Below are 24809 nucleotides of genomic sequence, written 5' to 3'. Positions count from 1 at the left end.
TGACAAAGTTATCACCCTGGAGCCGAGCGAAGCTGAGCCTGCAGCCTGCACCAGCTTGAGAGCATTTCCTGCCAGCACAGGGGAGAAGGTTGTCAAAGATCCACATGGAGGTGAAGAAGGCTGCTGGAGGATCACAGAAAACACCCAGTTGGAAGAGACCTCAAAGCTCATCCAGTCCAACCTTTGATCCAGTTTAGGTTCAACACTCAGCCATGGCCCAAAGTGCCAGCTCCACAGGCTGCTTGAACGCCTGCAGTGGTCCAACACTGCCCTGGGCAGAACATTCCAATGTTTGAGGACCCTCTCTGTGAAGAAATATCTTCCAGCATCCAGCCTGAGCCTCCCCTGGTGCAGCCTGGAACCATTACCTCTGGTCCTGCCTTTTGACCCCAAGGAGAAGAGGCTGCCCCCTCCTCACTCCAACCTCCCTTCAGGGAGCTGTAGAGGGCAATGAGGTCTCCCCTCAGCCTCCTCTTCTCCAGACTGAGCACCCCCAGCTCCCTCAGCTGCTCCTCACAGTCCAGGTGCTCCAGGCCCTTCTCCAGCCTCATTGTCCTTCTCTGGACTTGCTCCAGCACCTCAATGTCCTTCCTGTAGTGAGGGGTCCAGAACTGAACACAGTACTCAAGGTGTGGCCTCCCCAGTGCTGAGCTCAGGAGGATGATCACCTCCCTGTTGCTGCTGGCCACTGTGTTTCTAATCCAAGCCAGGATGACTTTGGCTTTCTGGGCCACCTGAGCACACTGCTGCCTCATGTCTAATCAACCAACACCCCCAGGATATGGAGCTGCTCTTGCTGTGTATCATAGATTCATAGAATGGGTTGAGTTGGGAACTATGAGCAGCCTGGTCTAGTGGAAGGCAGATTAGTTGAACTTGATGTCCTTTTAAGGTCCCTTCCAACCCAAACTCTTCTGTGATTCAATGGTCTGTAACAGCAGGGCTTCATCTGGCAGATGAGGAGCACAAGACCCAAATGCCAGAGGTTAAACCTAGACAGATGGTAACAAGTTGCAGCAGGAACATGACTGCAGGTGCTTGAGTTCCTCTGGGAATTAAATGAGATCTTGCAGTTGCAAGAGTTTTGAGCTGCCCAGGTTCATGTTCTGCTCAGTCCTGGTCTCCTCTTCCCCATCTGCTGTGCCAGGAAGGGATTTCCACACTTTCCTGAAGCACTGTGGCTTATATTGCAAACACCACCCAGAGTCCAGCTCCAGCAGGCTGCCCAGAGAGGTTGTGAAGTCTCCTCTGGAAAGATTCCAACCCCCTCCTGGACATGATGCTGTGCAACCTGCTCTGGGTGCCCCTGCTTTGGCAGGAGGGTGGGATTGGTTCCTTCCAACCATTCTGTGAGGCTCTGTGAAAGACAAGAGGAACTCTGTCAGGTTACCACAAAGCTGAGATGTTATCAAAACATCTGCACTGTGTCTGCCACACAGTGGCTCCCCTTGAGGAATTTTCCCTCTTGGTCCCACTCAAGGCACATGCAGCATGAGCCATGGAAAACAGAGACACATAAGGGTCCTCTGTCTTGCTGCCAGGGCACTCCTGTCTCCAATTAAGCCCTTGAGGATGGCTCAGGTAGCAGAGAAAATTCACCATCATCACAAACGTGCAGGGAGAGGAAGATTCATAGGAGAAAAGGATTTCCAACCCCTAGCAGAGCTAGCCAGGACAGACCAAACCACAGAAGACATCCCCAAGCTCAGCCAAGACTTTCTGATTTCATGGATTCATAGAATGCTTTGGGTTGGAAGGGGCCTTAAGAATCATCCAGTTCCAACCCCCCCTAGCACAGGCAGGGACACCTGCACCAGCCCAGGTTGCTCAAGGCCTCATCCAGCCTGGCTTTGAACACCTCCAGGCAGGGGGCATCCACAACCTCTCTGGGCAACCTTGAAGATCATCTGGTTCCAAATCTCCCACCATGGGCAGGAGGCCAGGATGCTCAAGGCTGTGTCCAAACTGGCCTGGAACACCTCCAGGGAGAGGGCATCCACAGCCCCCCTGGGCAACCTGTTCCAGTGTCTCCCCACCCTCACTCCAAAGAATTTCTTCCTAATCTCCAGTCTCAACCTCCCCTCTTCCAGCTTCAGTCCAGTGCCACTCATCCTGTCACTCCAAGCCCTTTGTGAAAGTCCCTCCCCAGCTCTCCTGTAGCCCCCTTCAGGTACTGGAAGGCTGCTCTAAGGTCTTCCCACAGCCTTCCTTTCTCCTTGCTGAACAGCCCCAACTCTCCCAGCCTGTCCCCACAGGGAAAATGCTGCAGCCCTCTGAGCTCAGATCAACCAAAAACAATCTCCTGACAAGTCCCAAAGGAGCAAAAGCTGAAAGGAAGAGCCAGGTTTCTGCTGCAGAGCTTCACTGAGGAAGGACAAGGAAGTCCATGCACATCCTCCAGCAGTAGCTGTACTGCAGGGAGGATATTTTCTTCCCTAGAAGTGCCTCACTTGCTTGTAGCATGTGGATGATCTGAAATTAGAAGCACTCATCACTGGCAGCAAAGATCTGGCCAGCTGGAGGGATATTGCCTTCCCAAATGGAAAAACCCAAGGAGAGTCACAGAATCACAGAACTGTCAGGGTTGGAAGGGACCTCAAGGCTCAGACAGTTCCAACCCCCCCTGCCATGGGCAGGGACACCTCACACCAGATCAAGTTGCTCAGAGCCACCTCCAGCCTGGCTGCAAACACCTCCAGGGATGAGGCTTCCACCACCTCCCTGGGCAACCTGTGCCAGGCTCTCACCACTCTCATGGGGAAGAATTTCTTCCTAATCTAAATCTTCCCTCCTTTAGCTTGGATCCATTCCCCCCAGTCCTGTCACTACCTGACACCCTCAAAAGTCCCTCCCCAGCTTTCTTGGAGCCCCCTTCAGATCCTGGAAGGCCACAAGAAGGTCACCTCAGAGCCTTCTCTTCTCCAGACTGAACAGCCCCAACTCTTTCAGTCTGTCCTCAGAGCAGAGCAGCTCCAGCCCTCTGCTCATCCTGGTGGCCCTTCTCTGGACACCTTCCAGCACCTCCAGAGCTTTCTTGTAATAGAGGCTCCAGGACTGGACACAGAGCTCCAGGTGGGGTCTCAGCAGGGTGGAGTAGAGGGGGAGAATCCCCTCCCTTGAGTTGAGTCACAAGCAGAACAATCACCAAGACACAGAGCTGGGATTAAAATCTGGGCAGGCAGAGTTACTCCAATCACTGCACCACTCTGCCCTGCTCTGACACCCTCTGGCAGGAGGAAGATGAAGAGAGGAACTTCTCTTCTAGAGCACAAGTCTTGTGAGGAGCAGCTGAGGGAAGTGGGGCTGCAAAAAGGAGGCTCAGAGAAGACCTCCTTGCTCTACAACTTCCTGAGAGGAGGTCACAGCAAGCTGGGGGTTGGTCTCTTCTTCCATGTAAGAAGTGATAGAACAAGAGGAAATGGCCTCGGGGGCAGCAGGGGAGGGTGAGGCTGGACATGAGGAACAATTTCTTCACAGAAAGGAACAATGAGGACCAATTTCACATTCTTCACAACTTGACATGAGGAACAATTCCTTCTCAAAAAGGGTTGTCAAGCCCTAACCCAGGCTGCCCAGGGCAGTGGTGGAGTCACTGAAGGGTTTCAAAAGCTGTGTAGATGTGGTGCTGAGGGACATGGTGCTGTGGTCAGTGCTGGGTCAAAGGTTGGTCTCTTCCAACCAAAACAATTCTGAGATTTCTTTTGCCCATCCTGTCCATGGGGTGCAGTCCTCAGCCTCAGACCAAATGTGCTTGGCAGAAGCATGCCAGCTGGGCTGGAAGGTTTTCCACCTGCACCAAGTCAAAGCAGCCCTGAGGAGAGGGACTTGGGGGTGCTGGGGGATGAGAAGCTCAGCAGGAGCTGTCAATGTGCACTTGCAGCCCAGAGAGCCAAGCAGAGCCTGGGCTGCAGCAGGAGAAGTGTGGCCAGCAGGGCAAGGGAGGGGATTCTCCCCCTCTGCTCAGCTCTGCTGAGACCCCACCTGGAGTACTGCATCCAGTTCTGGAGCCTCTGTTCCAAGAGGGCTATGGACATGCTGGAAGGTGTCCAGAGAAGGGCCACCAGGATGAGCAGAGGGCTGGAGCTGCTCTCCTATGAGGACAGACTGAGAGAGTTGGGGCTGTTCAGTCTGGAGAAGAGAAGGTTCTGAGGTGACCTTCTTGTGGCCTTCCAGGATCTGAAGGGGGCTCCAAGAAAGCTGGGGAGGGACTTTTTAGGATCTCAGGTAGTGACAGGACTGGGGGGAATGGAATAAAGCTGGAAGTGGGGAGATTCAGACTGGAGGTGAGGAAGAAGTTCTTCCCCATGAGAGTGGTGAGAGCCTGGAATGGGTTGTGCAGGGAGGTGGTTGAGGCTCCATCCCTGGAGGTGTTTGCAGCCAGGCTGGATGAGGCTCTGGGCAGCCTGCTGTAGTGTGAGGTGTCCCTGGCCATGGCAGGGGGGTTGGAACTGGCTGAGCCTTGTGGTCCCTTCCAACCCTGACTGATTCTAGGATTCTAGGATTCTAAGTCCATGTCCAAGCCTAACAGCTTCTCATGCACAGGCACTGACCTTACTCTGCCAATTAAAAAGCCCCAGGTCTCTGAGATGGACCTTGAAAGCAGCTGGAGCCAGTTCCATGTGTGTAGATCTATCAGCATCAATCTGTGATGGCACTTCAGGAGCTGCCCTCCCATGGATGTGGCACTCAGTGGCAGGGTTTAGCTGATGTGGTGGTGGTAGGTCATAGGCTGGACTTGATGATCTCAGAGGTCTATTCCAGGCACAGTAATCTGTGATTTCAGTGTAACCATGCAGCCTGATCTTCTCAAGCAGAGAGATGACAAGCACACCACAGAGGACAGCTGCACAGACTGACTAGAGCAGGTCAGGCTCAGCTCACATCCTAAGCATCACCACCATGAGGCATCATCAGCTGCTTTCATAGAATCCTTGTGGTTGGAAGAGACCTTTAAGATCATGGAGACCAACCATTCTCTAGCTCTACCCAGTCTGGTGCTAAGCCTCATCCCTCAGCACCACATCTCTGTGCCTTTTAAGCACCTCCAGGGCTGGGGATTCCATCAGCTCCACCAGGAGCCTGTTCCAGTGTTTTAGAACCCTTCAAGTGAGGGTGGTTTTGCTGAGGTCCAACCTAAACCTCCTCTTGGTGCAACCTGAGGCTGTTTGCTCTTGTCCCATCCTTGTCACTAGAGGAAGAGACCAATCCCCACCTCACTGCAACCTCCTTTCAGGGAGCTGCAGAGAGCAATGAGGTCTCCTCTCAACCTCCTTTTCTCCACACTAAATGACCCCAGGTCCCTCAGCTGCTCCTCACCAGCCCTTTTCTCCAGACCTTTCACCAGCTCTGTTGCCCTTCTCTGGACCTCACCCAGCCCCTCAATGTCTTTCCTCTATTGAGGGACCCCAAACTGAAGCCAGCACTCAAGGTGTGGCCTTGCCAGTACTCAGTATGGGGTCACAATCACTTCCCTGCTCCTGCTGCCCACACCATTGCTGATCCAGGCCAGGATGCTGGTGGCCTTCTGGGCCACCTGAGCACACTGCTGGCTCAGCTTCAGCTGGCTGTAGACCAGACCCCCAGGTCTTTCTCTGCTGGGCAGCTTTCCAGCCCCTCTGCCCCAAGCCTGGAGCATTGCATCACCTCTCAACCCACAGTGCTTGGGATGAAGCTTGAGAAATGAATGGAAGAGTTCCTTCTAATGTCTCATCCATTGTTATCTCTGTCTCAAAACAGTGATGAAGGTGTTGCTGGTGCTCCCTGCACCCAAGTTACCAGCACAAAGCCCTTCTGACATATACCTTGCAGGAGCTGAGGGCTGGTTGCTGCCACCTCCTGACTCCTTGGCACTGGCATGCAGACCATGTACAACTGCTGGCAGGTGGACAGGTGATGGAAAGCCAGAAAGCTGCTGCCAAGAGACCAAAAAGCAATAATTAGAGCAAGTGTTGGATTTGTTTCCCACCTCACCTCTGCCAGCCAAGGCAACTACATTTAGTGTTGCCTAAATAAACAGCCTGAGCTTGTCTCAGTGGCTGTGGGTAATCAATGCAGGTGCTCAGTTGTAGGGTGAGGGCTGCTGGCCCCTCTCCTGCAGGTCCAGGCTTGGAGGCATGGCAGAAAGCCCTGGTTGCATTCTCCTCTGCCAGTGTTCCTGGGAGATGTTTCCCCTGGGCAAGAGCAGAAGGCTTCTGCTTGCTGTAGCTGGGGCAGGCAGTGCCTGCTCACATGGGCAGCCAGATCAGGCTTGCTGGGCCTGTGGCAATGCAGCCTTGGGAATACCTGAGCACCAGAAAGCAGCTCTTGAAGGCCAGAGCAGTTTCCCTGCAGAAGGATCTAGACAGGCTGAAGGCAGTGGTATGAGGTTCAACAAGGTCAAGTGCTGGGACCTGCACTTGGGTCACAACAACCACATCCAATGCTCCAGGCTTAGGGCAGAGTAGCTGAGAAGCAGCCCAGCAGCAAAGGACCTGGGGGTGCTGGTTGACAGCCAGCTGAAGATGAGCCAGCAGTGTGCTTGGGTGGCCAAGAAGGCCACCAGCAGCCTGGCTTGGATCAGCAGTGGTGTGGCCAGCAGGAACAGGGGAGTCTTTGTGCCCCTGTAGTGGGCTCTGCTGAGGCCACACCTCCAATCCTGGGTGCAGTTTTGGGTCCCTCACTCCAAGAAGGACATTGAGGTGCTGGAGTGTGTCCCAAGAAGGGCAGGGAAGCTGGTGAAGGCTCTGACAAACACATCTTCTGAGGAGCAGCTGGGGGAACTGGGAGTGTTTAGGAGTTTGAGGGGAGACCTCATTGCTCTCTCCAAGTTCCTAAAAGAAGGTTGGAGTGAGACAGGAGTTGGGCTCATCTCCCTAGTAATAAGACAAGAGGAATGGCCCCAGAGTCATCAGCAAGGGAGAGACATGGACCTGTTGGAGAGGGGCCAGAGGAGGTCAGAAAATGGATCAGAGGGCTGGAAGCTCTTTGCTGTCAGGCCAGGCTGAGAGAGTTGGGGTTGCTCAGCCTGGAGAAGAGAATCACAGAAACAGAATCAGTCAGGGTTGGAAGGGACCACAAGGAGCAGCCAGTTCCAACCCCCCTGCCATGGCCAGGGACACCTCACACTACAGCAGGCTGGCCAGAGCCTCATCCAGCCTGGCTGCAAACACCTCCAGGGATGGAGCCTCAACCACCTCCCTGCACAACCCATTCCAGGCTCTCACCACTCTCATGGGGAAGAGCTCCAGGGAGAGTTTGCTGTGGCCTCCAGTCTGTGAAGGTGCCTAGAAGTAAGATGAAGACATAGTTCATCAGGGCCTGTTGTGACAGGCCAGGGGGTGATGGGTTTAAACTGAAGGAGAGAGACTGAGGCTAGATAGGAGGAAGGATTTTTTTTATGATGAGAGTGGTGAAACACTGTCCTGGGTTGCCCAGAGAGGAGGAAGATGCCTCATCCCTGGAACCACTCCAGGCCAGCAGTGGACTTGGACTGGGGGACCTTTAAGATCCACATAGAATCCTAGAATCCTAGAATCAGTCAGGGTTGGAAGGGACCACAAGGCTCAGCCAGTTCCAACCCCCCTGCCATGGCCAGGGACACCTCACACTACAGCAGGCTGGCCAGAGCCTCATCCAGCCTGGCTGCAAACACCTCCAGGGATGGAGCCTCAACCACCTCCCTGCACAACCCATTCCAGGCTCTCACCACTCTCATGGGAAAGAACTTCTTCCTCACCTCCAGCCTGAATCCCCCCACTTCCAGCTTTATTCCATTCCCCCCAGTCCTGTCACTACCTGAGAGCCTAAAAAGTCCCTCCCTGGAACCATTCCAGATCAGGTTGTTTGGGGCTCCGAGTTGAAAATGTCCCTGCTGCATGCAGGGAGGGTTGGAGTAGACATTTAAAGGTCCCTTCCAACCCAACCCATTCTATGTTTGAATTTATTCTCTAACTCCACACACATTTCAGTAACACTGCTCAACGCTGCAAAACAGCTTAGAGTAGAATTCCTCTCCTCTATCTTCCCCCTCTACAGTTGGCTTCTTGGCATTCTGCTCCCTGCTGACAGACAGATTGGGTGGGAGAAAAGAAAAAAAAATATCCCCCAAACCCTTTCAACACAATAAAAATAAAAACCAAACTCCAACTCTGCTGCTCTGGTGGTGCTTGGAGAATCCCCACGGCACTTTGTGTTGCACTGCTTCCCACCACCGACTCCACGGCCTGGGCAGCCTCCTCCCAAGCCCTTCTGCAGCAGGCTCCTGCTCAAGGGCAGAGCAAGGTTTTGAGGCAGACATATGTTGCTTATTAGCTGGGCTCACAGAAGGTGCTGGATGAGTAGCAATGCCTCCCTGATGAGGGAATGTGGTGTTTTCCCCCATCCATAAAAGCTCTGCAAGCCCTGCAGCTGTCTCCCGGCCCCTCTGGGTGTTGTTTTTCCAGCTGTGAGCCATCTCCTTGGATGGAACATGGAAAACTTCAGCACCATCCCTTCTGAAACAAGATTTGGAAACAAGAAAGGCAGTCGGGTCCTCCTAGCAAACCTTCTTGCCTCAAGATTCGCTTTTTGATCAATATGGGCTTGATGGGGGTCAGGCTCTTCTCCCAGTCAACTTAGAATCATGGAATTGTCAGGGTTGGAAGGGACCTCAAGGCTCAGCCAGTTCCAACCCCCCTGCCATGGCCAGGGACACCTCACACTCCAGCAGGTTGCTCACAGCCACATCCAGCCTGGCCTTCAAAACCTCCAGGCATGAGGCTTCCAGCACCTCCCTGGGCAACCTGTGCCAGTCTCTCACCACTCTCATGGGGAAGAACTTCTTCCTAACATCCAATCTGAATCTCCCCACGGCTATTTTTTTTCCATTCCCCCCAGTCCTATCGCTCCCTGACACCCTAAAAAATCCCTCTCCAGCTTTCTTGTAGCCCCCTTTGGATATTGGAGTGCCACGAGAAGGTCACAACTTTTGGCAGGAGAAGAGGGCATGGCATGAAGCTGTGCCAGAGGAGGTTCAGGTTGGATATTAGGAAGCACTTCCTCACAGAAAGGCTGAGTAGGCACTGGGATGGACTGTCCAGGGAGGTGGTGGAGTTGCCATCACTGGAGGCCTTTAGGAAAAGATTGGATGTGGCACTGGGTGGCTTGGTTTAGCTGATGTGGTGGTGTTGGGTCACAGGCTGGACTTGATGGTCTCTCTTCCAGCCTCAATAATTCTGTGATTCTATGAAGAGTAAGTGAAAGAGTTTTGGGGGCTTGGAGAGGACAGTGGAGACCTTAGAGCTGCACTTCAGTATCTGAATGAGGGCCTACAGGAGGGTTGGGGAGGGACTGTTTAGAAGGGCTTGTGGTGATAGGATGAGGGGAAATGGTTTGAAGCTGGAGCAGGGCAGAGTTAGGTTGGACATCAGGAGGAAGTTCTTTGCAATTACAGTGGTGAGACCCTGGAAGAGGTTGTCCAGGGATGTGGTTGAGGCTCTGGCCCTGGAGACATTCAAGATCAGACTCAATGTGGCCCTGGGCAGCCTGATCTAGTTGGAGGTGTCCCTGCTGACTGCAGGGGGTTTGAACAAGATGACCTTTGAGGGTTCCTTCCAAACCAATGCAATCTGTGAATCTGTGAATGAAGCTAAGCTTTTGTGAGGGTTGTTCAGCCAGAAGAGAAGGCTCTGGGCAGACTTTAGGGCAGCCTTCCAGTCTTTGAAGGGGGTTACAGGAGAGCTGGGGAGAGACTTTTTACAAAGGGGCAATGGCTTCAAACTGGAGGAAGCAATTTTCATAGAATCCTAGAATCAGTCAGGGTTGGAAGGGACCACAAGGAGCAGCCAGTTCCAACCCCCCTGCCATGGCCAGGGACACCTCACACTACAGCAGGCTGCCCACAGCCTCATCCAGCCTGGCTGCAAACACCTCCAGGGATGGAGCCTCAACCACCTCCCTGCACAACCCATTCCAGGCTCTCACCACTCTCATGGGGAAGAACTTCTTCCTCACCTCCAGTCTGAATCTCCGCACTTCCAGCTTTATTCCATTCCCCCTAGTCCAATACTACATTGCAAAGAAATTCTTCCCCATGAGGGTGGTGAGACACTGGAACAGGTTGCCCAAACTGTAGAGGCTCCAACCCCAGGCTGGATGGGCCTTTGAGCAACCTGGTCTAGCAGGAAGGTTGCCCACGGCAGGGGGGTTGGAACTAGATGCTCTTTAAGGTCCCTTTCAACCCAAACCACTTCTATGACTTGATGATTGTGGTTCAAAGAAGGGGTAGTAAAGCAAGCAAACACAGAGGAGCCATCAAGGGAAGGAGACACAGGAGATGAGAGATACTAATCAGTTTTATTTTATAAATACAGATGAGCTTTCCTGCAATCACCAACATAGCCTGAAGGTCTCATTTACTATGGGATACTCTGGAGTTGTTGCTTATTTTAAATACCTGGTCAAGCAAGGAGAAGCCAATGCTGTTGTGCTTGCTAGAAAAATAGAGGGGGATGCGATCTTCCAAAACTAATATTCTCAAAAATCTTAGGAATTCCTAGTGAGGAGGGGAAGGAAGGGGGAAAGGAGGAATGAAAAAGATGGCAATGAAATGTTTTCTCCACTTGAAGACATTTGCAGACCTTTAACAGTGTCACAGCTGTGCAGGAGCTGAGAGGTTCTTGACAGTTTAAAGCACACACATCACCTCACCTCCAAACTTACTATTTGTTTCTCTCCCACTAAGTAATTTACAAGGGGAGGGGAGGAGGGGGGGTAGAAATAATCCCACAAGAGAGGAAGGCGTGAGGGGGCTGAGGTCTGTCCAATCTGCCATCCTCACAGCAACCAGGAGCTGCTTGGTGCTTTAATCAGCTCTGTGACTCCATCCCACTCCACACCACCTTCTACATGAAGAAAGTGGTGAAGACAGAAGAAGAAACGTGGGGACAATTTAAGGGCAACTCAGGATGCATCCAGAGAAAGCCCTTCAGAGGAGCTCTGTGCAAGGACTCAACCACCGTGCTGGACACATCAACCACCACGGGGCTCAAAGAGCTCAAAAGCAAGGGCTGGGAGGAGGGCTGGACTCCACTTGGTTGGACACAACCTGAGAAAATGTGCAACTAAGGACAAAAAGAAAACAAAGAAATCCATCCAACGAGTCCTGCTGATGCTCTAAGGATCCTAACTGGACGTGGTGCTGAAGTGCACCGAGAGGCTGCGTGCCCAACTCGGCGGCACGGCCGCTTCACCACGGCTCTTTGGGTTGCTTTGAGAAGTCACCACCACACACAAGCTTTCTGCTAAGGAGCACATGAGAGTGCCTACAAGCAGGCCTTGTGCTGCTTGGAGCCTGCCAGCTCTCATCCCCCAACTTCACCTCAAATCATGCTGCTGTCAGAAGGTGGTAAGATACAGGCATAGGGCGACTGCTCTTACGGCTGCCTCATGCCAAGTGCTGAGCTTTTGGGGGGTTCATCTCTCTATCTCCACACCAAAGCACAGTGAGAATGACTTCAGGAAGAAGTGCTGAGCTTTGGGGGGTTCATCTCTATCTCCACACCAAAGCACAGTGAGAATGACTTCAGGAAGAAGTGCTGAGCTTTGGGGGGTTCATTTCTCCAGCTCCACACCAAAGCACAGTGAGAATGACTTCAGGAAGAAGTGCTGAGCTTTGGGGGGTTCATTTCTCCAGCTCCACACCAAAGCACAGTGAGAATGACTTCAGGAAGAAGTGCTGAGCTCCCTACACACCAAAGCAGAGTGAGAAGTTCCTACCTAACTCCTCTCAAAATGATGGATGCACACCAAGCTGTTGCTGCACTGGAACAGAGGACAACTTCTCTTCTGGCCTGAAGTGCTGAGCTTTTGGGGGTTCATTTCTCCATCTCCACACCAAAACACAGTGAGAATGACTGCAGGAAGAAGTGCTGAGCTTTAGGGGGTTCATTTCTCCATCTCCACACCAAAACACAGTGAGAATGACTGCAGGAAGAAGTGCTGAGCTTTAGGGGGTTCATTTCTCCATCTCTACACCAAAACACAGTGAGAATGACTGCAGGAAGAAGTGCTGAGCTTTGGGGGGTTCATTTCTCCATCTCCACACCAAAGCACAGTGAGAATGACTGCAGGAAGAAGTGCTGAGCTTTGGGGGGGTTCATTTCTCCCTCTCTATACCAAAGCACAGTGAGAACTTCCTACCCATGTCTTCTCAAAGATGATGGATGTGCATCAAGGTGCTGCAGCACTTGAACATAGGACAACTTCTCTTCTGGCCTGAAGTGCTGAGATTTAAGGTGTTCATTTCTACCTCTCTACACCAAAGCACAGTGAGAATGACTTCATAGAGAAGTGCAGAGATTTGGGGTTTTCATTTCTCCCTCCACACCAAAGCACAGTGAGAACCTCCTACCTAACTCTTAAGATGATGGATGCACACCAAGCTGCTGCTGCACTTGAACATAGGACAACTTCTCTGCTGGCCTGAAGTGCTGAGCTTTTGGGTGTTCCTTTCTCCATCTCCACATCAAAGCACAGTGAGAACAACTTCATGAAGGAGTGCTGAGCTCCCTACACACCAAAGCAGAGTGAGAACTTCCTACCTAACTCTTCTCCAAGTTGATGGATGCACACCAAGCTGCTGCTGTAGCACTGGAAGTTTTTCATGAGGTTGGAACAGAGGAGCTTACTTAGGGGAGAAGATACTGGTGAAGGTGTCCACCTGGAATCACATTCACCACCTTACAGCCCTGAGGTCCCTACTTCTGAGTACTTCCACCTAGCACGTCACATTGGGACAGACCACAGCCTATGAATCACTGCAGAAAGGTTGGATCCAACAGCTCCATCACAGACACAACCCTCAGAAGCTAACAGAAGAAATGTGAACACCATTAGAATACAATCACGAAGGTGTTGCCCAGGGAAATGCAGAGTCTAGAACAGTGCTATGATGTGGTTCTCACATCCACACCTGGTTTGGACAACAGAGAGTTGAAGATTATACACACCCATGTCTGAAAAAGTTAAATTTAGGCTAGTCTGAGGGGGTGAAGTTAGGAGAGACTAAGTCATTGGTTGAAAAAGAAAGCACAGAGCAGGGAAGAGTTAAAAAAAAAAAAGAAAAGAAGAAGGCAGGTATGATGAAGTGGTTTTTATTCTGCTATAGGTTGGACAGCTCACAGCTGAGCCCTGATTCTTGGGTATACAAGAAGAGAAAGCAAGAGTGATGAAATGCCAACTGGAATGAACACCAGGAATCACAAATGGCTTTCCCAGGAGTGCAGCTGTACATGTGTGCCAGTGGTCACCTTCCTAAGAGCAACCCACACCTCCAGTTGCACTGCTGGAAGTTCCTTTCCTCCAAGTCCAGATGGTTAAGAGGATATTGATGTAGATGAAAAGATTAAAAGTGCCTCCTTTCTGCAGAGGGTGGAGCCATCCCACAAATTCACCTAATTCCAAAGTGTTGACTGGATTTCCAGGCTGGGGCTTCTGGAAGCCACCTGTGAAGCACCTCACAGCAGCAAGCTGTCTCCATGGACACCTCAGAGGCTGGCAGCTGCACTTGTTAGGTCTCTGCTGCTGAGGTCTGCACCTGACTGAGGTGGGGAATGGTCAGGCTGAGGCTTTGGGATGAAACCTTAGAGAGGATTTAGCCCTCAAGGCTTCTATGGTTGGGGCAGTGAGTATGGAGGAAAGGAGGGGGGAAGGAAAAAAAAAAGTCATTTCTGATGAATCTGGTGCAAGGAAACTGCAGAAATCTCACAGGTGCTCACTCTCTGGCAAGTTTACACCACCAGCTGAAGAGCCATCAGGGCAAACTGGAACTTCAAAGGTTACAGAGCACAGGCAAGAGAAAGCTGTCAAATTATACCTAAATCCTGGCATTTCTGTAACACTGATTCCACTGCTCAAGGAAACACATGGGGAGAAGGCAAAGAGCTCTTGCCATCAATGGTCATTTATGCTACTTTTAAATTAACTTTGTCATTTTGTTTCCTTCTGACAAGATTAAAAATAAATTTCACTCGAAATAAGAATTAAGAAACAAAGAAATATTCAAAGGAGGGCCTGATCAGCACTCAAAGCTGTTGCCAGGAAAGCCTTTAGAAATGGATTCCAATGCCTAGAATGAAAATGTTTCCACCAGATTACAAATTCCAGGCTTGAGAGGGGCTGGAAGCAGAATCCAAATTTACCTGGGCTGTGACTGTGTTATCGTGCTCGAGTCCATTCGTCTAACACCATAGGAATAAGCTTTAGCTTTTCTTTCTTTATTTATTCTGTTTTATAATTAATATAAAGAATAAGTGCAATTTTCTCTCTCTTTCTCTCTCTATCCCAGACCACTGATTTCCCCTCAATGGCTGCTACCAAATCCCTGTTGCCAGCTCACTTGTCGGAGCTCTTGCGCGCCCGGCGGAAGCTGGACATGTTCTCATTCAGTGCATAGATCCTCCGAGAGAACTCCTCAAACTCCCCTAGGACTTGTTCATCACACTCCACTGCCACAGCATGCTCCACTGGGATGGAGTTAAAGTCTTCCAGCTGATCTCCTGTGCTGAACCCTGTGGCTTCCAGCCCCATGATCTCCTCCGCTTGCTCCACGGTGCAGCAGAGGACGGGAGCCGGGGAGGGACGGAACTCACAGGGCTGCTCGGTGCTGGTGGTGGTGCCAGAGCAGTCACCATTTATTGCACTGCTGTGTCCTAGGAAAGGCTCCTGCTGGTCTTGGGTATTGTTTTCTCCATTTAAACTGCTGGACAAGTTCTCCCCTTTCTTGGTATTTCCTTTTGAGGAGTCCATGGAGGTATCCAAGGAGGAAGATATGGAGGCAGGTTTTTTCTGGAGCTCTCCTGCGCGGGCGGTGCCGGCGAGGGGCTGGGTGAAAGCAGAGTTGTAGCTAGGAGGAGGAGTTTTGTGCTGCAGTCTTTCATTTCCTGTGCTGGCTCGTTTTCGGAGTCCTTTATCTGGAGAAGGAAGCCCACTGGAAAAGCCAAGATCCAATCTGCCAAAGCTGGAGCTCTGTCTCTTTGGAACGGGAATCGCGTTGGATGTGTGGTGTCGATCACTGCAAAAGGAGGAAAGGAGAAACCACAGCTGTCAGGCAGGCTCAGGGAGCAGGACAGATGTTCAACCAAAGGCTGGAGCAATTATTTGATCACAACTCCTTTGGCTGCCTTTGGCCAACTACTTGTCTCCTAAAAGTGCTAAAACCCCAAACGTGTTTAATGCTCTGTGAGCTACAGAAGACAGCCCAGAGGAGAGCTTTGACTGCAGAGTGCTGAGATGGGGTAGGAACATTTGCAAAGCTCGATGGTTTGAGGAGCCAATCATCCAAGCAACCACCACACTATGTTAATTTGGACTGTTAACACCATTTTATAGGGGCACATTATGAATTATGACTGTTGACCACATCTTTATGTATTTATGGCCTGCACTGGGCCACCATAAACTCTTGAAATGTGAGTCCTAATGGCTGAATCCTCGACCAGAAAACTTTTTCTTCCAGCAGCAGACTTCACTGACAGCTGCAGAAGGGAAAACAAACAAACCTCAACTCACTTTGCTCTTTATTTGCAGAGAACTAATTTTCCTGCGACCTACTTCAGGTGATTCTGGGCTGGAGCACCTCTCCTGTGGAGACAGACTGAGAGAGTTGGGGCTGTTCAGTCTGGAGAAAAGAAGGCTCCAAGGAGACCTTCTTGTGGCCTTCCAGTATCTTAAGGGCCTACAAGAAAGCTGAGGAGGGACTCCTTAGGGTGTCAGGGAGTGATAGGACTGGGGGGAATGGAACAAAACTAGAAATGGGTAGATTCAGATTGGATGTTAGGAAGAAATTCTTCACCATGAGGGTGGTGAGAGCCTGGCACAGGTTGCCCAGGGAGGTGGTGGAAGCCTCATCCCTGGAGGTTTTGAAGGCCAGGCTGGATGTGGCTCTGAGCAACCTGATGTAGTGTGAGGTGTCCCTGCCCATGGCAGGAGAGTTGGAACTGGATGATCCTTGAGGCCCTTTCCAACCCTGAGAATTCAATGATCCTGCTCTGGCAGGTGTTGGACTAGATGATCATTGGAGCTCCTTTCCAACCCCTAACATTCTGTGCTTTTTGCCAGATCTTCTGTTTTTTCTGTGCCAATCCTTCCAGAATATTATTTTTTGGACAAACATCTACCTCAGTTTCCTGAGGAACACGAACTAATCAAGCTTAATTTACAAGATTGATTTTAATGTTTAATATCCCACTTCCACTGTCTCAGGTTCTAGGATTTGGAACATCAGCTTGGTGTCATCTGGGATGGGTTATGTGAACTTTCCTTCATTGGCTTAATAATTCTCCAAACATAATCACCACTCTGCATGCAAATTGCATGTTGGACATTAGCAGCTGGGTCATTTTCCTGCCAAATTTAAACCAAAATCATAAAAATAGGGCTAGTATTGACCTGCTGGATCTGTAACTCCAAGATACAACTCCTGCCACTAAGAGCCTCCTTCATCAACTCCAGTTAAAAGAAACTGAGGGGACTAAGACATCTCTCATGAAGAAAGCCTAGAGAGGACTGAAGGGCAATCTTGTCAATGCTGATCAATATTTAAAGGGTAGGTGTGAGGAGGATCACAGAATCATAGAATATCAGAGGTTGGAAGGGACCTCCAGGGATGCTCGAGTCCAACCCCCCTGCCAGAGCAGGATCACCCAGGGGAGTCTGCACAGGAATGCATCCAGCTGGGGTTGGAAAGGCTCCAGAGAAGGAGACTCCACAACCCCCCTGGGCAGCCTGTTCCAGGGCTCTGTCACCCTCACACCAAAGAAGTTTCTCCTCAGGTTGAGCTGAAACCTTCTCTGTTCAAGTTTGTCTCCATTGCTCCTTGGCTTATCACTGTGCAGCACCAAAAGAGCCTGGCCCCCTCCCCTTGACACCCACCCCTCACACATTGAGAGACATTGATCAGATCCCCTCTCAGCCTTCTCTTCTCCACACTAAACAGCCCCAGGCCTCTCAGCCTCTCTTCCCAGGGGAGATGCTCAAGTCCCCTAAGCATCCTCCTGCCTCTCCCTTGGACTCTCTCCAGCAGCTCTCTGTCTCTCTTCAACTGGGGAGCCCCAAACTGGACACAGGATTGCAGCTGTGCTCTCAGCAGGGCAGAGGGGGAGAAGAACCTCCCTAGCCCTGCTGGACATACTTAGAATCATAGAATCCTAGAATCAGTCAGGGTTGGAAGGGACCACAAGGCTCAGCCAGTTCCAACCCCCCTGCCATGGCCAGGGACACCTCACACTACAGCAGGCTGGCCACAGCCTCATCCAGCCTGGCTGCAAACACCTCCAGGGATGGAGCCTCAACCACCTCCCTGCACAACCCATTCCAGGCTCTCACCACTCTCATGGGGAAGAACTTCTTCCTCACCTCCACTCTGAATCTCCCCACTTCCAGCTTTATTCCATTCCCCCCAGTCCTGTCACTACCTGACACCCTAAAAAGTCCCTCCCCAGCTTTCTTGGAGCCCCTTCAGATCCTGGAAGGCCACAAGAAGGTCACCTCAGAGCCTTCTCTTCTCCACACTGAACAGCCCCAACTTGCTGCCCCCCAGGATGCCATTGGCTCTCTTAGGCACAAGAGCACATTGCTGTCCAATGCAGAACTTGCTGTCCACTAGGACTCCAAGGTCATTGTCCATGGATGGGGCCAGTCTTTTCCCAGTGGTGCCCAGTGACAGGACAAGGGGTAATGGGCACAATCTTGAGCATAAGAAGTTCCACCTACACATGAGGAGGAACTTCTTTACTTCGAGGGTGGTGGAGCAATGGAGCAGGCTGCCCAGAGAGGTGGTGGAATCTCCAACTCTGGAGTGATTCCAAACCCATCTGGATGCATTCCTGTGCAACCTGCTCTAGGTGAACCTGCTTGGGCAGGGCAGTTTGGACTAGATGATCTCCATAGCTCTCTTCCAAACCCTATCATTTTGTGACTCAGTGATTCAAGTGGGACCTGTCTTGCAGGGGCATGTTAGGAAGAAGTTCTTCACCTTGAGGGTGGTGAGACACTGGAGCAGGTTGCCCAGGGAGGTGGTAGAAGCTCCATCCCTGAAATGTTTTTAAGGCCAGGCTGGATGTGCCTCTGAGCAACCTGATCTGCTGTGAGGTGTCCCTGCTCAGGGCAGCAGGGTTGGAGCTGGCTGATCCTTGAGGTCCTTTCCAACCCTGACCATTCTATGATTGTATGATCTTGGAATCACAGTTAGGAGCAGTCCCTAGCATGGATCTTTTCCCACATTATTTTCACCTTTTTTTTTTTTTCCCCTTTTTGCTCCACTTTGTAAATAGGACAAAGCCAGACTGCAAAATGTGCCAAAATGGTGCTGAGGGACAGGGTTTAGTGGTGCCCCTGGCAGTGCTGGGTTAATGATTGGACTTGATGAACTTGAAAAGCCTCCTCCAATCAGAATGATGCTATGGTCTCATGAAGTCCCCCTGTGAGCAGTAAGCACCCCCAGGGGAAGGCAGCATGAAGTACCACTGCTCTTTAATTTCCTCTCCCATCTTACCTCCTCCCAGGCTGCCCCTTAATACAATGTGCAGAGCTTCCTTCCCTTCCATTAAAAACCCCCTTTAAATTCCCTCAAGGAAAAGTTACTTTCCAGCATCTACAGTTGTGGACAACAAAGAGATTTGTGCCACACATGCAGCTGGCAGCAAAAGCAGCAACTCTCTGCTGAGATTTCAGCTGCTGTTTTGGACCTTTCCAATGCAAACTCTGTGTGGCATCTGCAGCTTTGTCTGCAAAGTTCCAGAGGATTCCTAACAGAAGGAAAAAGAAAGCAGTGAGTGCCATGGATGCCAGTGAGAGCTGCACATCACAAATGGTGTGGCCAGCAGGACCTGGGAAGTGTTTGTCCCTCTCCACTGGGCACTGGTGAGGCTGCATTTTGAATTCTGGGTTCAGATTTGGGACCCTTCTCTCCAAGAAGGACACTGAGGGGCTGGAGCAGGTCTAGAGAAGGAACAAAGCTGGTGAGGGTCTGGAGAACAGGGCTGGTGAGGAGCAGCTGAGGGAACTGGGAGTAGAGGAAGCTGAGGAGAGACTTCCTGGCTCTCTACAACTACCTCAAAAGAGGTTGTAATGAAATGGGCTTGATCTCTTCTCCCAGGTAAGAAGCAATAGAACATGAACAGGCTCAGGTTACACCAGGGGAGGTTTAGGATGGACATGAGGGAAAATTTTTTCCCCCAAAGCGTTGCCAAGCCCTGGACCAGGCTGCCCAGAGAAGTGGTAGAGTCCCCATCCCAGGAGAGGTTTAAAAGCCTCATGAAAAGATGTGGTGCTGAGGGACATGGCTTAGTGGTGGGCTTGGTAGTGCTGTGTTAATGGTTGGACTTGAGGACCTCAAAGCTCTCCTCCAAGCAGAACTATTCTCCCTAACAAACCATTTACTTCAAAATTACACAATATGACAAACACAAGAAGCTGAGGTGGGACACTTGTGACCTTCCACAACGTGCACTACAGACATAACAGGCATGGTCTGTTTCCCCCTCCTCTTCCTCCAGCTTAGCTCTTGTTGCCTTGATTCAGAAAGCAAATGAGACTCAGAATATTCAGGGGTTAGATGAGATGACCTTGAAAGGTCCTTTCCAACCCCCAACTTTCTATGATTCTCTTAATTGATTAGATTTGCTTTCTCTTAAATCTTAGCTAAGGAAACTTTTTCCTATTTCCTCTAGGTTGGCTCAATCCTCCTGAGGAGTGAGCACAGGAAATAAAGCCAAGCTCTGTGTTTGCAGCTGAAACAGAAAAATGCAGCAAAAAACCCCAACCAACCAAAAAAAAGATATTTTGCTCTGCATTGAGTAGAGAACTTCACAATGAAATGTCAAGTTTTGGGAATTTACCCAAAATTCCAAGTTGTGGATCTATTCACAGAGCCAGGTTCATCCCAGGCACTTCTCTGGATCCCAGGGCACATCATCATCCTGTGTTTATGTGAACTAATTACTCCTGTTCAGGTGGTAGCTTGATTACTGCAAATCATTGTCCAAGTTGTAAGACACTTTGCAGTCAAGCAGGTGGTGACTTTCAGTGCAAGATTTACAGACTGCATCAGGTTGGAAGGGACCCTCAGAGGTCATCTTGTCAAACCCCTCTGCAGTAAGCAGGGACACCTCCAACTAGAGCAGGCTGCCCAAGGACACATCAAGTCTAATCTGGGATGTCTCCATGGATGGGGCCTCAACCACATCCCTGGGCAACCTCTTCCAGTGTCTCACCACTTCCATCATGAGGAACTTCCTCCTGATGTCCAACCTAAATCTCCCCTGCTTCAGTTTCAAACCATTGTCCCTCATCCTATCACTTCAGGTCCTTCTGAACAGTCCCTCCCCAGCCTTCCTATAGGTCTCCTTCAGACATTGAAATGCAGCTGCAAGGTCTCCTCAGAGCCTTCTCTTCTCTGGGGTGAACAACCTCAGTTCTCCCAACCTGTCTTCACAGGAGTGGTGCTCCAGCCCTCTGATCATCCTTGTGGCCTCCTCTGTGTTCCCACTGTGTTGTTGGCTCCATAGCTGGACAGAGTCCTCCAGGTGAGGTCTCAGCAGAGCAGAGCACAGTGGCAGAATCTCCTCTCTCAGCCTGCTGGCCATGCTGCTTTTGATGCAGCCCAGGGTTTTGGCCAAGATACCTCTTTCCCCATTCCAGATACAGGGATGAATTATCTCCCTTCCACTTGAAAGCATGTAGCATGCTGACGTGCATGTCCCATCAAAAAGATGTAGCAAGATGCTTCAAGGTCCCACCTTGAGGCACAGAAACCAGGACAAGCAGTGGCTGCATGCTGGGTACCAAGCAGAACACAGGAGGTTTTTCTTGAGCTTAAGAAGAAACTTCTCCACTTTGAGGGTGGAGCACTGGGCCAGGCTGCCCAGAGAGGTTGTGGAGTTTCCTCCTCTAGAGACTTTTAAAACCCACCTGGCCACGTTCCTGTGCAACCTGATCCAGGCAAAACTTCTTTAGCAGGAAGGTTGGGCTGTATGATCTCCAGAGGTTCCCAAGCACAAATGCAGGCTGGGCAGGGAGTGGCTGGAGAGCAGCCCTGAGGAGAGGGACTTGGGGGTGCTGGGGGATGAGAAGCTCAGCAGGAGCTGTCAATGTGCACTTGCAGCCCAGAAAGCCAAGCAGAGCCTGGGCTGCAGCAGGAGAAGTGTGGCCAGCAGGGCAAGGGAGGTGATTCTCCCCCTCTGCTCAGCTCTGCTGAGACCCCACCTGGAGTACTGCATCCAGTTCTGGAGCCTCTGTTCCAAGAGGGCTATGGACATGCTGGAAGGTGTCCAGAGAAGGGCCACCAGGATGAGCAGAGGGCTGGAGCTGCTCTGCTCTGAGGACAGACTGAAAGAGTTGGGGCTGTTCAGTCTGGAGAAGAGAAGGCTCTGAGGTGACCTTCTTGTGGCCTTCCAGGATCTGAAGGGGGCTCCAAGAAAGCTGGGGAGGGACTTTTTAGGCTCTCAGGGAGTGACAGGACTGGGGGGAATGGAATAAAGCTGGAAGTGGGGAGATTCAGACTGGAGGTGAGGAAGAAGTTCTTCCCCATGAGAGTGGTGAGAGCCTGGAATGGGTTGTGCAGGGAGGTGGTTGAGGCTCCATCCCTGGAGGTGTTTGCAGCCAGGCTGGATGAGGCTCTGGCCAGCCTGCTGTAGTGTGAGGTGTCCCTGGCCATGGCAGGGGGGTTGGAACTGGCTGAGCCTTGTGGTCCCTTCCAACCCTGACTGATTCTATGAGTCTAATTCTATGATTTCTTTTCAGGCTTGAAGATCAATTACTGCCATCCCTGCCCCCCCTAAAAAAGAGAATTGGCTGTTTCCAGAACTGATTCCAGGATCCCATTCCCAGCAGAAGCAATGATAAAAAACATTCTTCTTTGATTCTATAAAGATGCCAGGGATGAGTCAAATGGGAAAGTATTCCTGGTGAACTGCAATCCAGAAGGGCTGCAGATTCCAGGAAACCAACTCCACACACTTCAAGCAAAGAAAAAAAAAAGTAAAAATAGAGAAGCAAGAGCAGAAATCAGAGAATGGTTTGGGTTGGAAGGGACCTTTCAAGGTCATCTAGCCCAATCCTCCAGCAGTGAGAAGGGACATCTTCATCTAGAACAGGTTGTTCAGAGCCACTTCCAACCTGCCCTTGAATGTTTCCTCTGCTTTGCAAAGGAAGAGTTTGACATCAAAGCATCAGCTGTGCAGCACATGCAGGGAGGGCTTCCTGTCTCCTGATCTGGGCCCAATGACAAGAAAGGGTTCACAGGAAATTACAGAATCACAGAAACATTCAGGTTGGAGAAGACCCTCAGGGTCACCAAGTCCAACCCAAAACCCTACTCTACAAGGCTCACCCCTAAACCAGAGCCCCAAGCACCACATCCAAACCACCTTCAAACACAGCCAGGCTTGGGGACTCCACCACCTCCTTGCCCAGCACATTCCAGTGCCTCACCACTCTTGCTGGGAAAATATTTTCCTACTGTCCAGTCTAAACCTCCCCAGTCACACCTTGAGGCCATTCCCTCTTGTTCTGTCACTAATTACCTGGGAGAAGAGAATCAGTGATAGAAGAAGAACAAATTCTACCATTTCAGATTTCCTTTAACCACCACAGGTTGAAACAAGCCTTTAAGAGAGAAAAATCAAATCCAGGAAGAATTTCAAGCTGCACCTTGTGGATTTAAGTGCAGGTGATTGTTTCTCAAGATAGTCACAAGGCTCTCTACTCTTTACAGAATACTTTAGTGATGAAAGCTCTTGCCTGAGGTGTAGGCACTTAGAGGAGGGTCCAGCCTGAACTATAGACAGGTTTGGAGTGAGCTCTCTTGTCTAGCATCATAGAACCATTTAGGTTGGCAGAGACCTTTAAGATAGGGCCACAAAAATGCTCAGGGGGTTGGAGCAGCTCTGCTATGAGGACAGCCTGAGGGAGCTGGGGGTGTTCAGCCTGGAGAAGAGAAGACTCTGGGGAGACCTAATAACAACCTTCAGTACCTGAAGGGGGCTACAAGAAGGCTGCAGAGGGCCTGTTGCCAAAGGCCTGCAGTGACAGGACAGGGGACAATGGCTTCAAACTAGAGCAGAGCAGATTTAGGTTAGATATTAGGAACAAGTTTTGTACCATGAGGGTGGTGGAACACTGGAAGAGGTTGCCCAGGGAGGTGGTTGTGGCCCCATCCCTGGAGATATTCAAGGTGAGGCTCAACAGGGCTGTGGGCAGCCTGATCTAGTTGAGTGCAGAGGGGGTTGGACTGGATGATCTTTGGAGGTCCCTTCCAACCTGGCTGATTCTATGAATAAGTCAAACCATTAACCCAAGACTGCCAAATCACCTCTAAATCATGTCCCTCAGCCCCACATCTACACATCTTTTAAATTCCTCCAGAGATGAGGTTTCCACCACTGCCCTGGGCAGTCTTGTAGTACAAGATGCAAGATCTCAGAAAGTAAGGGATATGTGAGGTGAGAAGGACATGTAGTGAAAGAAGAGCAGCAAGCAATCCTAGATTTGATCCTAAACTCCTGAAGAGGCAGATGTGAAACACCAAAAAGCAAGGCTAGGAATCATAGAATGGTTTGGGATCTTTAGAGGTCATCAAGCCAAATTCCCCTGCAGACAGCAGAGTCATCTTAGAATCACAGAATAGCTTAGGTTGGGAGGGACCTCAGAGATCATCTCCAACCTCCCTGTCACGGGCAGGGTCACCTCTCAATTAGACTCAGCTGCCTCATCCAGCCTGGCCCTGAGCACCCCCAGGCAGGAGGCATCCACAGCCTCCCTGGGCAGCCTGTGCCAGAGTCTCACCACACTCCTACTGAAGAACTTCTTCCTCAGCTCCAGTCTAACCCTGCTCTGCCTCAGCTTCAAACCCTTCCCCCTTCACCTGCCTCTAGACACCCTTAGCCAAAGTCTCTCTGCAGCCTTCCTGTAGGATCCCTTCCTGGACAGGCAAACTCTTCACAGTCTGAGTAAGTTGTAGCTGCTGCTCCTAGTTGTTGTGCTGGACTACACTTCTAATTTGCCCATATTAATTTCTCTTAGCTCAGTCTCTTTAAAGGGCAAAGACTTAAGTGTGGCACAAAGTGCTGGAAGGTGTCCAGAGAAGGGCCACAAGGATGAGCAGAGGGCTGCAGCTCCTCTCCTATGAGGACAGGCTGAGAGAGTTGGGGTGGTTCAGTTTGGAGAAGAGAAGGCTCCAAGGAGACCTTCTGGTGGCCTTCCAGTATCTGAAAGGGGCCTACAAGAAAGCTGGGGAGGGACTTTTGAGGGTGTCAGGGAGTGATAGGACTGAGGGGGGATGGATCCAAGCTGAAGGAGAGGAGATGTAGATCAGACATTAGGAAGAAATTCTTCCCCATGAGGGTGGTAAGACAGTGGTACAGGTTGCCCAAGGGAGGTGGTGGAAGCCTCATCCTTGGATGTTTCTAAGGCCAGGCTGGATGTGGCTCTGGGCAAACTGATCTAGTGGAAACTGTCTTGCCTGTGGCAGGGGGGTTGGAACCGGATGATCCTTGAGGTCCCTTCCACTCCTGACAATTCTGTGAAAGCTGCCAAACCCCAGATTACCTTCAGCCCAGTTCAGGCACAACAGCCACTTTTCCAGGCAGCAGAAGGCACAGCCAGCAGCAGAAGACATTTAAGTGTCTGAGTAAACCAACAAGAAAGCTGTGGTGTGTCTAATTAGCTGGAGAGAAGCAGCTTTACCAACTCTTCTGGGTGGCACAGGAATTGAAGTTCCACCCCAAAAGCAAGCTGCTCAAATTCTTTTGGTAAAATCCAGGTCTGAAGAGGCAAATGGGTGAGAAATTAATTAG

General features: G+C 50.9%; 1 protein-coding gene across 1 annotated transcript in view; it reads right to left on the bottom strand.

Moving 5' to 3' along the window:
- Positions 1–14349: 14349 nt before the first annotated feature.
- Positions 14350–24809, bottom strand: part of UVRAG (UV radiation resistance associated) — a 161870-nt gene continuing 151410 nt past the window's right edge. The window contains exon 15 of the mRNA XM_054383915.1: positions 14350–15028. Coding sequence (XP_054239890.1) covers positions 14350–15028 — 679 coding nt within the window. The remainder of the gene's footprint in view (positions 15029–24809) is intronic.

This window comes from Indicator indicator, chromosome 1, assembly GCF_027791375.1.
Source record: "Indicator indicator isolate 239-I01 chromosome 1, UM_Iind_1.1, whole genome shotgun sequence".
Classification (NCBI taxonomy): Eukaryota; Metazoa; Chordata; class Aves; order Piciformes; family Indicatoridae; genus Indicator; species Indicator indicator.
The sequence above is the reverse complement of the archived record's forward strand: the minus strand, read 5'-3'. Positions and strand labels throughout refer to the sequence as shown.